The 13,586-nt window shown below is 38.4% G+C and overlaps 1 protein-coding gene across 1 annotated transcript in view; it reads right to left on the bottom strand.

Annotated features, from left to right (window-relative positions):
• LOC106873354 (E3 ubiquitin-protein ligase NEDD4) overlaps positions 1–13,586 on the bottom strand; it is a 353,166-nt gene that overhangs the window by 215,560 nt on the left and 124,020 nt on the right. Inside the window, exon 2 of the mRNA XM_052965854.1 lies at positions 2,871–2,975. Coding sequence (XP_052821814.1) covers positions 2,871–2,975 — 105 coding nt within the window. The remainder of the gene's footprint in view (positions 1–2,870; positions 2,976–13,586) is intronic.

Here is a 13,586-nt window from a genome sequence, read left to right on the forward strand (position 1 = left end):
AGCTGTGTGTGTAACAGCTTATCATTAGTGGCCAAAGTTGTTACAATTTCACTTTATACTAAGATGGAGATACCTACAAAGATATCAACGTCTGAAGAATACAAGGGCATAGCTGTGTGGTAAGAAGCTTGCTTCTCAACCACATGGTTCAGTCCCACTGTGTAGTACATTGGGCAAGTGTCTTCTACTATAGCCTCGGGCCGACCAAAGTCTTGTGAGTGGATTTGGTAGACGGAAACTGAAAAAAACCCATTGCGTGTTTGTGTGTGTGTATGCACCCCACCAACCTCTGACAACCTGGAGTTGTGTGTTTACATTTCTGTAACTTAGCGATTCAGTAAAAGCAAACAATAGAATAAGTACTAGGCTTAAAAGAAAAGTACTAAGGTCTATTTCTTCGACTAAATATTCTTCAAGGCGATGCCCCAGCATAGACGCAATCCAAAGTCTGAAACAAGTAAAAGATTTTTTAAAATTCGAGTATATATTGACCCGATCTTCTATTATATTTCTGTGGAGATATATGTAACAGCAGAAGACAACTGAAAATAGCTCTACACTCAAAGTTGTCAAGGGAATTAACTAAATCTAATGCGTTTCGCTTTGACATAGCAGAGCCACTTTGAGTTTTCTCCCTTACACTTTAACTACCTGTGTAACTTTGTCTAAACACTAAGTTTTAAAATTAAATAGCATACTTATGATCCAATCTTACGACTCAAGACATTCCGATCGAGCCAATGCCAGATTGAAAAAAAAATTCTTTTTTTTTGCTTCTTGTTGTAGGCAACATTATCTGATGTATTTTTCGTTTTTAAGCCAGATGTGTATAATTTGATAGAGAAAGTAATCTTCAAGTGTTTTAAGTGAAATCATTTTGCTATATCTATCTTACATGGCCAAGCTAAACGCTTGACTCAAATCTACTGCTGTTGTTTAGCCCCAGGTCCGTCCTGTTTGACCAGATATACAATCAAAGGCGTTCCAGCTATGACTTTTTCAGTGTGTGTGTGGGGGGGGAGTAAGAAGCTTGCTTCCCAGCCACTGCATGGCATCTTGAGCAAGTGTCTTCTAGTATAGCCTCAAGCCAACCAAAGCCTTGTGAGTGAATTTTGTAGATGGAAACTGAATGAAGCTCGTCGTGTGTGTGTGTGTGTGTGTGTGTGTGTGTGTGTGTATGTGTATATATATATATATATATATATATATAATGTCTATGTTTGTGTGTCTTTGTGCCTATGTTTCCCACCATCACCACTGCTCGACAACTGGTGCTGGTGTGTCCCTGTAACTTACCAATTCAACAAAAGGAACCAACAAAATGAGAACCAGGCTTTAAAAAAGTAGGTACTGAGGTCAATAGATTTGACTAATAATTCTTCAAGGCAGTATCCTGCAGGGCCACAGTCTAATGATTGAAACAAGTAAAAGTTAATAGATAAAAGAATGCCAATGTGAAAAGTGGACATTAAATGATGATGTATATCCATGACTACATTATCAAATACACTTTTTTTATATTTTAACCCTTTGTGATCTTTGTCACTTATATACTATAGAAACCAGGTAACCTGGCATATGTGGCCTAGGGTTCAAGAAAAATTTTTTAAAATAAAAAACAGTAGTCAGCCATCACAAATAAGTATGGTTTGATGGCCTGTTCCATGTTGTTCTTACTTATTTTAAGTCGCTATATAGTTGCAAACAGACAGATATTTCTCAGCTCTCATCACCACTGATTCAGAGGTGTGACAGCTGAAGGGAGAGAGGGCTGCACTAGCACTTGGTTGGTACCTGTTCAGCTGAGTAAACAAGTAATAAAGTGTCTTACTCATGGACACACTGTCACCTAACCCAGGAACTGAATGTGATCTTATTATTATGAACCAAAGACTTCAACCATTAAGCCATGCACCTTCACTTGGATAACATTTGTAAATGTTCATACCTACAACAATACAATTTTGTACATCTCTTCATTGAGCCTCCCATCACTACTTCAACAAAGCCAGTAAAGTACAATGGTATCTATCCTTTACTGAGGAAGTTCAATAATACCAGAACATGTTTAGAGTTTTCTTCCATACTTCACTAAATTATTAAAATAATATTAGTCAATGTTGTCTTTTTCTTAATGCATAAATATTTCTAATTAGATCTTTTAGGCTCAGTGCACATTTATCTCTAATTAGTGCATACATAGAACACAGGATAAAACACAAGACAGAAAACTGAACAGTAAAAGAGCCATAAAGAAGAAAGGATACATGGGCACATTAGGAAATGTGCTGGTGAATTTTAGGAAGCATGGAATTTTTGAAGGATGCGGTATCCTGACAACTGATGTTGGTAGTTTATTCCATGCTCCAACAATTCTGAGCATGAAAAAATTTTCCAAAAGTCATGGGCGCTTAGATAAAACCCATGCTTTGATAAACATGTCACAAACTGGTGCAAGGAATTGACAAGCCCCAATTACAGTGAAATGCATCTGGTGTTCTCATGAGCTACCTACTTTCTGCAATGATGTTCACATCACTCTGTTATAATGTGTTTTTAACACAACGTATCTATGAAAAGATTTTCTCACACAAATACCATAGCATCAAGCCTTTCAATGGTTTACATTTACATTTAGTATGATACACAGAAGGTGACTTGTGAGTTAACTACACAACCATTATATCCCTGAAAACTTGGTTTCTGGATTCACTTGTGCTACCATCAGTTATATTTGATGAGTTAAAACAGTCTGTGTTACATACCACAATATAAACAAGACATTACAAGTGAGCCTGTATTGAGTAAACTTTTAAAATGTACAAATATTAACAACGTTATTTCAAGAAGCAAAGCAATTATTGTCTTACTTGTGAATTAGACAGTCCTAATGCTGGTGCAGATTGGCGGCGTTTTGAGCTCTTTTGAAATATCCGTGAAGAACCAGAGGGCTGTCTTGGTGGAATGAGCTGACTCTGGAAAGAACAGAAAAATGATACCATTAAATGGGGAATTTTAAGAAAAACTTTATTTAAACATTTAATAAGAATATATAATTATATATTTTATTTATGTGCCCTTTTAAAGCCTAGCCAGGCTCATGGGCCCGGTTTCCCGGTTTCTATGGCGTATGTGTTCCCCCCTCCCCCCAGCTGGACGGGACGCCAGTCCATCGCAGCTTTACTCAAGAAGCAGGAAGAAAGAGGAGAGAAAGTTGGGGCGAAAGAGTACAACAGGGGTCGCCCCCACCCCCTGCCAGAGCCTCGTGTAGCTTTAGGTGTTTTCGCTCAATAAACATACACAACGCCCAGTCTGGGAATCGAAACCGCGGTCCTCAGACCACGTGTCCGCTGCCCTAACCACTAGGCCATTGTGGCTCCAAATATAATTATATAATTATGACAAATTTCTGTAGAATAACTTTTATATTATATGCACACACACACACACACATGCACAGGTATGACTAAGGTGCATATGTAGCTCTGTGTAGTCAAGAAGCTTGCTTCCTAACCATAAAGTTTCAGGGCAAGTGTCTTCTATTATAACCCAGGGTCAACCAAAGCCTTGTGAGTGGATTTAGTAGGCAAAAACTGAAAATTGTAAATGTATGTGTGTGTGTGTGTATTCCCTTGTTTTGACATCATGTGGTGGTTGTAAACAAGCATCCCTATGGGGAAATATTATGTTGCTTAGAAATAGGTGAGGGTTGGCAACAGGAAGGGCATCCAGTTGTAGAACATCTTCCTCAATGAATTCATCTGATACATTCAATGTAGACATGATCATGATGATAATGATGATGATGATGATGATGGCCAATGTTTTTGCTACTGAATATAATTGCAATTGCTTTTTCACTGAGTGGCTGAAATGAGATGATTTTTCTCATTTCTGAACTGCATGTGTAAGATGATCAAGTGACTGAGCTTCAGAAAGTAATGAACTGAGAGGAATTTGTAATCAAAATACAACAGCGTCTTTAGCAAAGGTACTGATTACAATGCTATCTTGGTTAAAGAGAGGTGATGAGGATGACTGTACAAAGTTTGTAGATATCCTCTCGAAAAGGGATCTGAAAGCTTAACTGCAAAAAGGAAGGCATGAGATATTGTTGGCTATGTGTTGCTCAAAAGCATATTTTACTCTCCTGATCAACTTAACACAGTTAAAATAACCACCAGGTAAGCAGGCATTCACAAGAAGGTGAATGCCTAGAATGATGATGAAGAATTATTGAGAGTGAAGCACCTCTGAATTACTCTTAAACATTCAAATGGTTGCTTTCATATTTAAACAAAACCAATTGCTCTTCTCCACCACCATCACTCATGTATGGTCTCCAATCATTCTCCTACAGAGTTTAAGTTAAAGTTTAATTATACAGTTCTATATTTAAGAGATGAGGAATTATTTACATTATTTACATTATCTACATGGGCATATGGCGTAGTGGTTAAGAGCGCGGGCTACTAACCCCAAGGTTCCGAGTTCGATTCACGGCAGCGACCTGATTAATAATAATAATAATATAATAATAATAATAATAATAATAGTAACATCGATAGGAATGAGAACCCAGGTTCGAAATTTCCCCAAGACACCTGACGAAGGCTGGAGGGTATATCAGCCGAAACGTTGTGTTAACAACAAACAAGATGAGGACGAATATCCGTCAAATGTAGATAATGTAAGTTTAATTATATCAATGTAACCAGGTTGCAGGCTCCACACTGCATGCTTCCTCAGACTAAAAAAATAATTAATGGTTTCAAAATTTCACAGAAGGCCAGCAATTTTGTGGGGAGCCAGTAAGTTGATCACACTGATGCCAGTATTTGATCCCAGTATCTGACTGGTATTTTATTTTATTAGCCCCAAAACAATTAAAGACAATGTCAACTTTTTGGTGGAATTTAAACTCAGAATGTAAAGAGTTAAGAAATGCAACTAGGTATTTTATTCAACATGCTGCCAGCCTGCTTCCTGAGCTAAGGAATATTTAATAAAAACAAAAGATGCTTCTAATTAAGAAAGTATCAGTTTATCTTGCAGAAAGTTATTCCAGAGATAATCAAAGTTGCAATAATGTAAGTAAAATGGGAAAAAAAACCCACGCATGTATCATTTGGATGGATAAACAGGATCTGATGAGTTAGAGGACTGTTTCATGCTCCAATGTCTGCCTTGACATGGTTTCTATAGCTTGCTACTTTTCCTAACACCAACCACTTTATAAAGTGAGAGAGTACTGGGTACTTTGAGCAATTCACACTAGAAAGTGCTGTGGCCTAGAGGTTAGGGTGTTGCATTCACAATCATAAAATCATGGTTTCAATTCCTGCACTGAACAGTGCATTGTTTTCTAGAGCAAAACACTTCATTTCATGTTGCTCCAGTCTATTCAGTTGTAAATGAGTTTCAGCAACAACTGGAGGGCTAACCTCATGACAGACTGACATCCCATTCAGGAGTGTTTTAGTCTCAGTCACGTATATGCCACTGAAACCAAGCCTTTATGAGTTCTGGGGTTCACAACAGACCTAAGACTAAGTTCCCAATAGTTGAAAGTATGCTGTTATTAAATCTCTAATCTAATGTCTGTTTCCATGTTAAAATTCTTTGAAAGGAATCTGCAAAGGGATAAGTATCTTGCAAAAGATTTTCTCTTGTAAAATCCCTACTCAAGTCCTCCTAATCCCTACTCAAGTCCTCCTAATCCCTACTCAACTCCATTGTATGTTCTATTCCCTAATACCCACTTTTTCATCCATTTAACAGCTCATTGATTCTCATTACATATTGATGCTATATCTACTGTTTATATCACTTACATCTATTGACACTGTTTATCATCATCATCATCTTTCAACATTCATCTTCCATATTGGCATGGGTTAGAGCTTCATGCTCTGTCTACTTCAGCATGGTTTCTAAGGCTGGGTGCCCTTTCTCATGCCAGCCACTTTATAATGTATACTGGGTGCATTTTTCAAGGCCCCGACACTAGTAAAGATTACCTGGTAACTTGCAAGGTTAAAAGCTCAAAGTGGCCAGTATAATCAAAGGAGAAGAGAGAAGGTGCAATAATTCTTGGAAGGGAGATAAGTGAAGATAGAGTTATAGTTATGATCGGATGGTCGTGGAGACAGAAACAGAGTAATAGTGTAGTTAACGTTAGTTCGTCCATTGAAGTTCTTATAATCTTTCCTGCAGATCGAGCTCAGTTATTTCTGCTGTACAGTATAATGCACATGACCCGTGCACAGTATAGTTTCAGCTTTGATCTTCCAATCTATACAGAGACAATATCAACACAGACATAAGCGTCTTCAACCCCCTTTCACTAAGGCCTCTGGCAGTTAATCATACATCTGTACATGCATGCACAAGCCTAGAGAATTAAAAAAAAAATTTTTTATGGAAGATTGACTACTGACCACTCATACAAGTCTCCTCTCAATATATCACTGACGTTATTCAAGTCAAAGATCGCCTACGTGGGCCACTACAGTTTGGCACTAGGAAATGGTTACAGGTATTGTTGTCAGGTGCCGGATGAGATAACACAAGGCACTTTGCCCACCTATTTTTGCATTAATTCCAAAAGATGACAGGCGAAGTCAACTTCGGCAAGATTCTTGGAGCACAAAGAAGCAAAACAAATACCACTAGGTATTCTATCCGACGTTCTGACAACTCAGCCAATTCACTATGTTTTTTAAGTTGTAAACAGAGTTTTGTACCGAAAAGCCCAATATGCTCTCACATACAACACCGCTGGCATTAATATGATTACGTAGGCAGCAAAACTGACATACTTTATTATAATTCAGAACCAGAAAATACAGTTCAAAACTGCCCTAACAACATTTGACGTGAATAATTTAATCTTCCTACGAAGCGAATGTATTAAACAATAATATCATCGTTAAATACACTCACTGACTTCGGATTTCAAATACTACAAGTCATAATTAGAGAAAGGTCAAGGTCACTATGATGCAGGTAATGAAACAAGAAATTTAAAATAAAAAGTAATTAAAAATAAAACAGAAATAAGCCCGTGTAATTTAAGGCGTATAAATCTAGTCAACTTGAGTCGTTTCAATTACCTCTTTTAGGTTTTGACCTTGACTAGGATTAATCAATTGATGTTAGCGTTATCATCTTAACAATCACCACCACCACCTTCAACATCATCAACAACAGCTCAATAAATTTTCAATATCCATTTATTTCACTTGACGAAAGATAAATTAATTCTTGTTTTTTTTTTTTTACTACCAGCTAAACTAAACTAATAGACCTATGTATAGATTCTCGTTGGCTGATTTCACAGACATTCTAATTAACACTGCAGTAATAACCAAGGATAGGACCATTAATCACATTGTTTATATTTATTTCAGGCATTACCGGTAAAAAAATATAACAAATTCTAATCATTTTCACGGCTGTTTCCATCCTATAGATGACGAAAATATATATAAAAGTTTATGTCTAAATAACGAATTACTGAATTAAAAAAAAAAACAATAAATTTTTAAAAAACTATAGACATAATCCCACCTTGCAGAAAGAAAAAAGAGAAAAAGGAAAGAGGTTCGACGTATTTACCAAGACCTTAGTTGACTTAAAGAAAGAAGGAAAATTTTAAACCAAAATTTATTTTTGAAGTTGAGAGATCTAAGATGTAGGGGAAATAACTCAAACTACACTAAACTATTACTATAGGATATTTTTGCTAAAAGATTAGTGAGAGGAGGAACAGAAAACCGTGTCGGCTTCGTTGTATTTTTTTCTAAGATTGTTAGTGGGAAAAGGGGCGAAGGAAACACGAATCTTAGCTTATCCTCAGGACAAAAACCTGCAACTGAATGGGCTCTGCTAAAAACAGTCAAGCACCAAATGGTGATGACAAATTTGGTAGAGACAATTTAATGAACCACCATAGATAGCTGCTGCTGTTTTACTAGAAACAACATGGCACCTTGGGCAAGTGTCTTCTACTTTAGCCCCGGGCCAACCAAAGCTTTGTGAGTGGATTTGGAAGACGGAAATTGAAAGAAGCCCGTCATATATATATAAATATATATATATATATATATATATATATATATATATATATATATATATATATCTGTAGTAGTATACATATCTATTTCACAACTGCTTGAATCAAATTTCATGTTACACGTACACACAGACACACACACACGTGTATTTTGACACCTCTCTATCAAAATTCCGTTGACTATGTATATAAACCACAAACCTACCCAAACTACTAAATAAACTTCAAATAATCACAGCAATTAACAGAAATCATTTAGAAAGACAACAGTTGTGATTTAATTAACTATTATAATCGGTTTCTGTATAAATACCACATTCTTTCACCAGTTGTGCATATATCTACAACAAAGAACTATTGCAATCGTGGGCAAACTGCAGCGCATAAAACTTTCCGAATGGCATCTGTCATTAAAAATTACCCTAATTCTTTTAGTAGTGAGGTCCATCTGATGATGAGCCAGCTCACATGCAGCCCACTTCTCAGAATAGGTTATCCGGGCTTGATCTATTGCAATACATAATAGTTTCAAATTTTGGCATAGGGCCATCAGTTTTTTTGAATGGTACTTACTTCATCAACCCCAAAAGGGTGAAAGGTAGAGTCAACCTTGGCTGTGTGGTAAAAGGTTCGCTTCTAAACCACATAATTCTGGGTTCAGTCCCATTGTGTGGAACTATGGGCAAATGTTTTTTGCTATAGCCCTGAGTCAACCAAAATCTTGTGAGTGAATTTGGTTGATGGAAATTGAAAGAAACGTACAGTTACCTTCCCTGGCGGCATACATATACATTCCTTGCAAGCTTATGCATGTCCTCAGCAGTCATGGCCCATGTTTCACTGCCATGTAGCATGGCTGTTCACACACATGCGTCATACAGTATATCTTTTACTCTGAGCAAGAGGCCCTTTCTCATCAGCAGAGGTAGGAGCTCTCTGAACATTGCCCAGGCTATTCTTATTCTAGTAAGTTACTCTTTCAGAGCATCCACCCCCTGCTACTGACTTGGTCACGTAGGTAACAGAAGCTATCAACTACTTGTAGTTTTTCTTCCTGGAATTTGACAGAAACTGTTCTCTGCACATCTTCAGTGTTTATAGCACCTGAGCATTTGCCACATACAAAAACTATCTTCCCAGTTAGCCTTCCTTTGATATTGCTGCACCTCTTATGTGTCCATAGGTACATCTTATGGAGTTTCTACCTACACCTTTTCTACAGATTGAGCAGGGCCATCTACCTGAAGGGATTTGTGGTTTGTCTGCTTTCCTACTTATTAAGCTAGGTTGACTCTAAGGCCCTTCGATTCTAATCCTTACTTCTACACCTGAAACTTTTCCTCTAGTTCTGATAGTGATTCAGCAATTAGAGCAAGGTCATCAGCATAGAGGATCTTGAATTCCTCTGTTATTGCCTGCAGGACTATGATGAATAAGGGGCTAAGGACAGATCCTAAGTGGACCCCTACCCCTACTCGGAATTCTTCACTGTACTCGTTGCCAACCCTCACCTTACTGACAGCATCCCTCATGGCTTGCACAGCTCTCACTAACCATTCATCTATCCTTAGTTTCCTCATTGACCACCAGATAAGGGATTGGGGGACCCTGTCAAAGGCTTTCACCATGTCAACAAAAGCCAGGTACAGAGGTTTATCTTTGGCTAGGTATTTCTCCTGCAGCTGTCTTACCAGAAATATAGTATCAGTGGTGCTCTTCCCTGGCACAAACCCAAACTGCATCTCATCTAAACTGACTCTCTCCCTAATTAGTTGGGCTATGACCCTCTCCGTGACCTTCATTACCTGATCCAACAACTTGATACCTCTGTAATTATTTGTATCTAAAGCGTCACCTTTACCTTCATAACAATTGACTATGGTGCTGCTACACCAGTCATTGGGTATGACTCTTTCGTGTATCACCTGGTTAACTATAGGGGTGACTAGGCTATAGCCGACACCGCCAGATATTTTGAGCATCTCTGCAGTGATTCCTGATGGGCTGAGGGCTTTCCCTGTCTTCATATCCTTAATTGCTTTATCTACCAAGGTACTGTCAATTCGGATAGCTGGTTCCTCTGTTGGGTCGCATTCGGCAGACTCTCTTTCTCCCATTCATTCTCTTTATTTAGCAACCTTTCATAGTGGTGTCTCCAAACCTCTCTCTTTTCAGCCTCGTTTAATGCAAGTGAACCATCATCCATGCGGACACATTTCTCTCCTACGACATCATGATTCTCTCTCACACTGCCTTGCAACACGAAATACCTCAAGTTTTTGGTCTTCATGGCACAGAACATTGACAAATTTTTTTCTTGTCTGCTTTTACTCTGGCTAAATAAACCTGTCTCCTAGCTTCCCTTCTGGCAGTCTGAACAATTCCCTGCTACCACTGTTCTTCCAGTCCTTCCAAGCCTGTTTCTTTTCCCTAATGGCCCTGTCAACAACATTGTTCCACCACCACGTTACCTTGGGTCAAGAAGGGACTTTGCATCATCCATAGATCTGGTCAGTGGTCCTCAGCAGGTTGTCCCTGAGAAACCTTCAGTTGTCTTCCACATCATGTGATGCTATATCCCCCTCTATTTCGTCAAAAGTTTCAAGTAATACGCCTATATATACATACATACATATATATATATATATATATATATATATATATATATAAAGGGGTATGAGTGGGTAGGTGCTCGTGTCTCCTTGTCTTGACATTGCATGATAGTTGTAAATGAGTGTCACTGTCATACAAGCAGTGTCATTCATTTCCAAATATTCTGTACATTGGAAATGTCTGGCTATGGGGAAACAGCTTGGAAACAAGTAAGTGTTGGTGACAGGAAGGCCATCAGGTCGTAGAAAATCTGCCTCAATAAACTCTTTCCAACCCATTCATGCTTATAAAAGTCGATGTTAAACTGATGATGATAGGCTTCTTTCAGTTTCCATCGACCAAATCTACTCACAAGGCTTTGATTGACCTACAGCTATAGTAGAAGACACTTGCTCAAGTTGCTGCACCATGGGACTGAACCTGTGATCAAATGGTTAGGAAGCAAGTTTATCAAACTCATGTCCATATCTACACTGCTCTCTAACTCATTTGAGGGGTCTTGTCTTGAAAGTTACTTGGTGAGCTTGTCAGTGCTGATGCTACATAAAAAGCACTCAGTACACTCTGTAGAAATGTTTGGAGTAAGGAAGAGAATCCGGCCATAGAAATGATACTAAAGCAAACACTGGAACTTAGTGCAGTGAATCTGGCTCACTAGCTCCTGTTGAACTATCCAACCCTTACTAATATGGAAAACACACACCCAAACACACCAAATTGAATATGCAACTGAAAGAGCTACTAATGGTTTCATGCAATTACAATACTTGAAGAGGCATATTTATAAAATGTATCTTAAAGCAATCGCCTTCCTGGCACTTGTGCCGAATGGCACGTGTAAAGACATTCGAACGAGATCGTTGCCAGTGCTGCCGAACTGGCTCCTGTGCAAGTAGTACGTAAAATACACCATTTTGAGCGTGGCCGTTGCCAGTACCGCCTGACTGGCCTTCGTGCCAGTGGCACGTAAAAGTACCCACTACACTCTCAGAGTGGTTGGCATTAGGAAGGGCATCCAGCTGTAGAAACTCTGCCAAATCAGATTGGAGCCTGGTGTAGCCATCTGGTTTCACCAGTCCTCAGTCAAATCGTCCAACCCATGCTAGCATGGAAAGCAGACGTTAAACGACGATGATGATGATGATGATGATCTTTAAATGATGAATACATTTACAAGTACAACATGAGACAGAAAATATGAAGAGAAATGCCAGTGGGATTCAAATCCTGTATCTCTTGTATACTGGCTGTCCCTTGTTACAGATTACTTCATAACACCTCCCAATGACTCAACCCATCAAATGAATATTTGTTAAAGCTTAATTAAATAAGCTAACATTGTTTATTTTCACGCATTTCACATGAGGATCATTAAGTATTTAAGTATTTAAGTAGCAACTCAACAAACCAGTGAACACTTTACTCCATTGTTGTCTAACAGATTCTGAGTATTACTCTGAAGTTCATCAATATTCAAGACTAAAACAATTCCAGAATACAAATAATAAATACAATTATAATGTAAATGATTCAGATATTTATTTTTACTTATTTTTCATCCAGCTGTGGACTGGAAAAGGCCTCATGACAGGCCCCACACCAGATGGCTAGATGGGATTGGGGAAGACCTCCAGAGGTTTGACATCACCAGAGGGGCTGGCACAGGACCACCAGCGATGCAGAGCACTGGTGGATCTGGTTGGCTCTATGCATGATGATGCCTGTGGGACCACTAACTTTGGAATGACTCCAGCCCCATCAAGCAAGAGCATGAAGCCAAGCCTTGTGTCTTTTCCATATTTCAGTCATTGGACTGTAGCCATGTTGACACCAGTACTTATATCTTTTTTTAAGTCTGAGATTCTATTGGCCTCTTTTGATGAACCAGTAAGTTGTGGGGACATAAACAAACCAACACCAGTTGTCAAGCAGTGGAAGCAATACTAACATAAGCACAACCACACACATACACATATATATGTATATTTAATTTATTCATTTACTTGTTTCAATTATTTGACTGTGGCCATGCTGGAGCACCACCTTAAACGGTTTTAGTTGAAGAAACTGACCCCAGGATTTATTTCTTTGTAAACCTAGAACTTGTTTGTTATAATGTGGATCCTCATCCACTTGCATGTTATTGTCGGCACTATAATATTCTTGTTGCCACTCTTATGTTGTGGCGGTATTGCACGTCCTATTGTCTTCGACTCATCTATTGTGCTATGACTTTGAAACATCTACTTTGACAGGAACTCAAACTTGACTATAACACGTAACTGACACTTAACTCCAACTGAGAACTCATACAATAACTCTTACTACTACTGACCTCCTACAACAACTGACTGTCTGACTTATAAGAGGCTGGTCATACCAATTTGTCATGTGCGAAGGGGAGTGCCATTTTCATTACATTATTCTGTCAGACTCTTTTGCTGAACCACTAGGTTACGGGGACATAAACACACCATCATCAGTTGTCAAGCAATGCCAGAGGGACAAACACAGACACACACACATAAACATATACATACATATGTACATATCAGGGATGTGCCATCTAAGTAGGCAAGGCAGGCAGTGCCTACCCTGAATAAAATAGATCAATAGTAATATTTTCCTTCAATGGTAAAATATGCACCAAGTTCAATAAAATTATGCAGGTTACTCTGATTACTATGCATAAAATACAAAATATTTTATTTTTTTGTAGATTAGGTAGGCATAATTTGCCCCTGCCTTTCAATCTCAGTATTAAAGCTACAAATAGTATTGCTGTAGTACATGTTCTGCATGCACTCCTACAACAACCTTTTCTTTATGTGCTGTAAAGGCAGAAGGAAATCTGCCTCCAACTCAGTTGCATGCCTGTGTTTCGCTTTTTTTTTTT

Source organism: Octopus bimaculoides, chromosome 2 (assembly GCF_001194135.2).
Source record: "Octopus bimaculoides isolate UCB-OBI-ISO-001 chromosome 2, ASM119413v2, whole genome shotgun sequence".
Taxonomy (NCBI): Eukaryota; Metazoa; Mollusca; class Cephalopoda; order Octopoda; family Octopodidae; genus Octopus; species Octopus bimaculoides.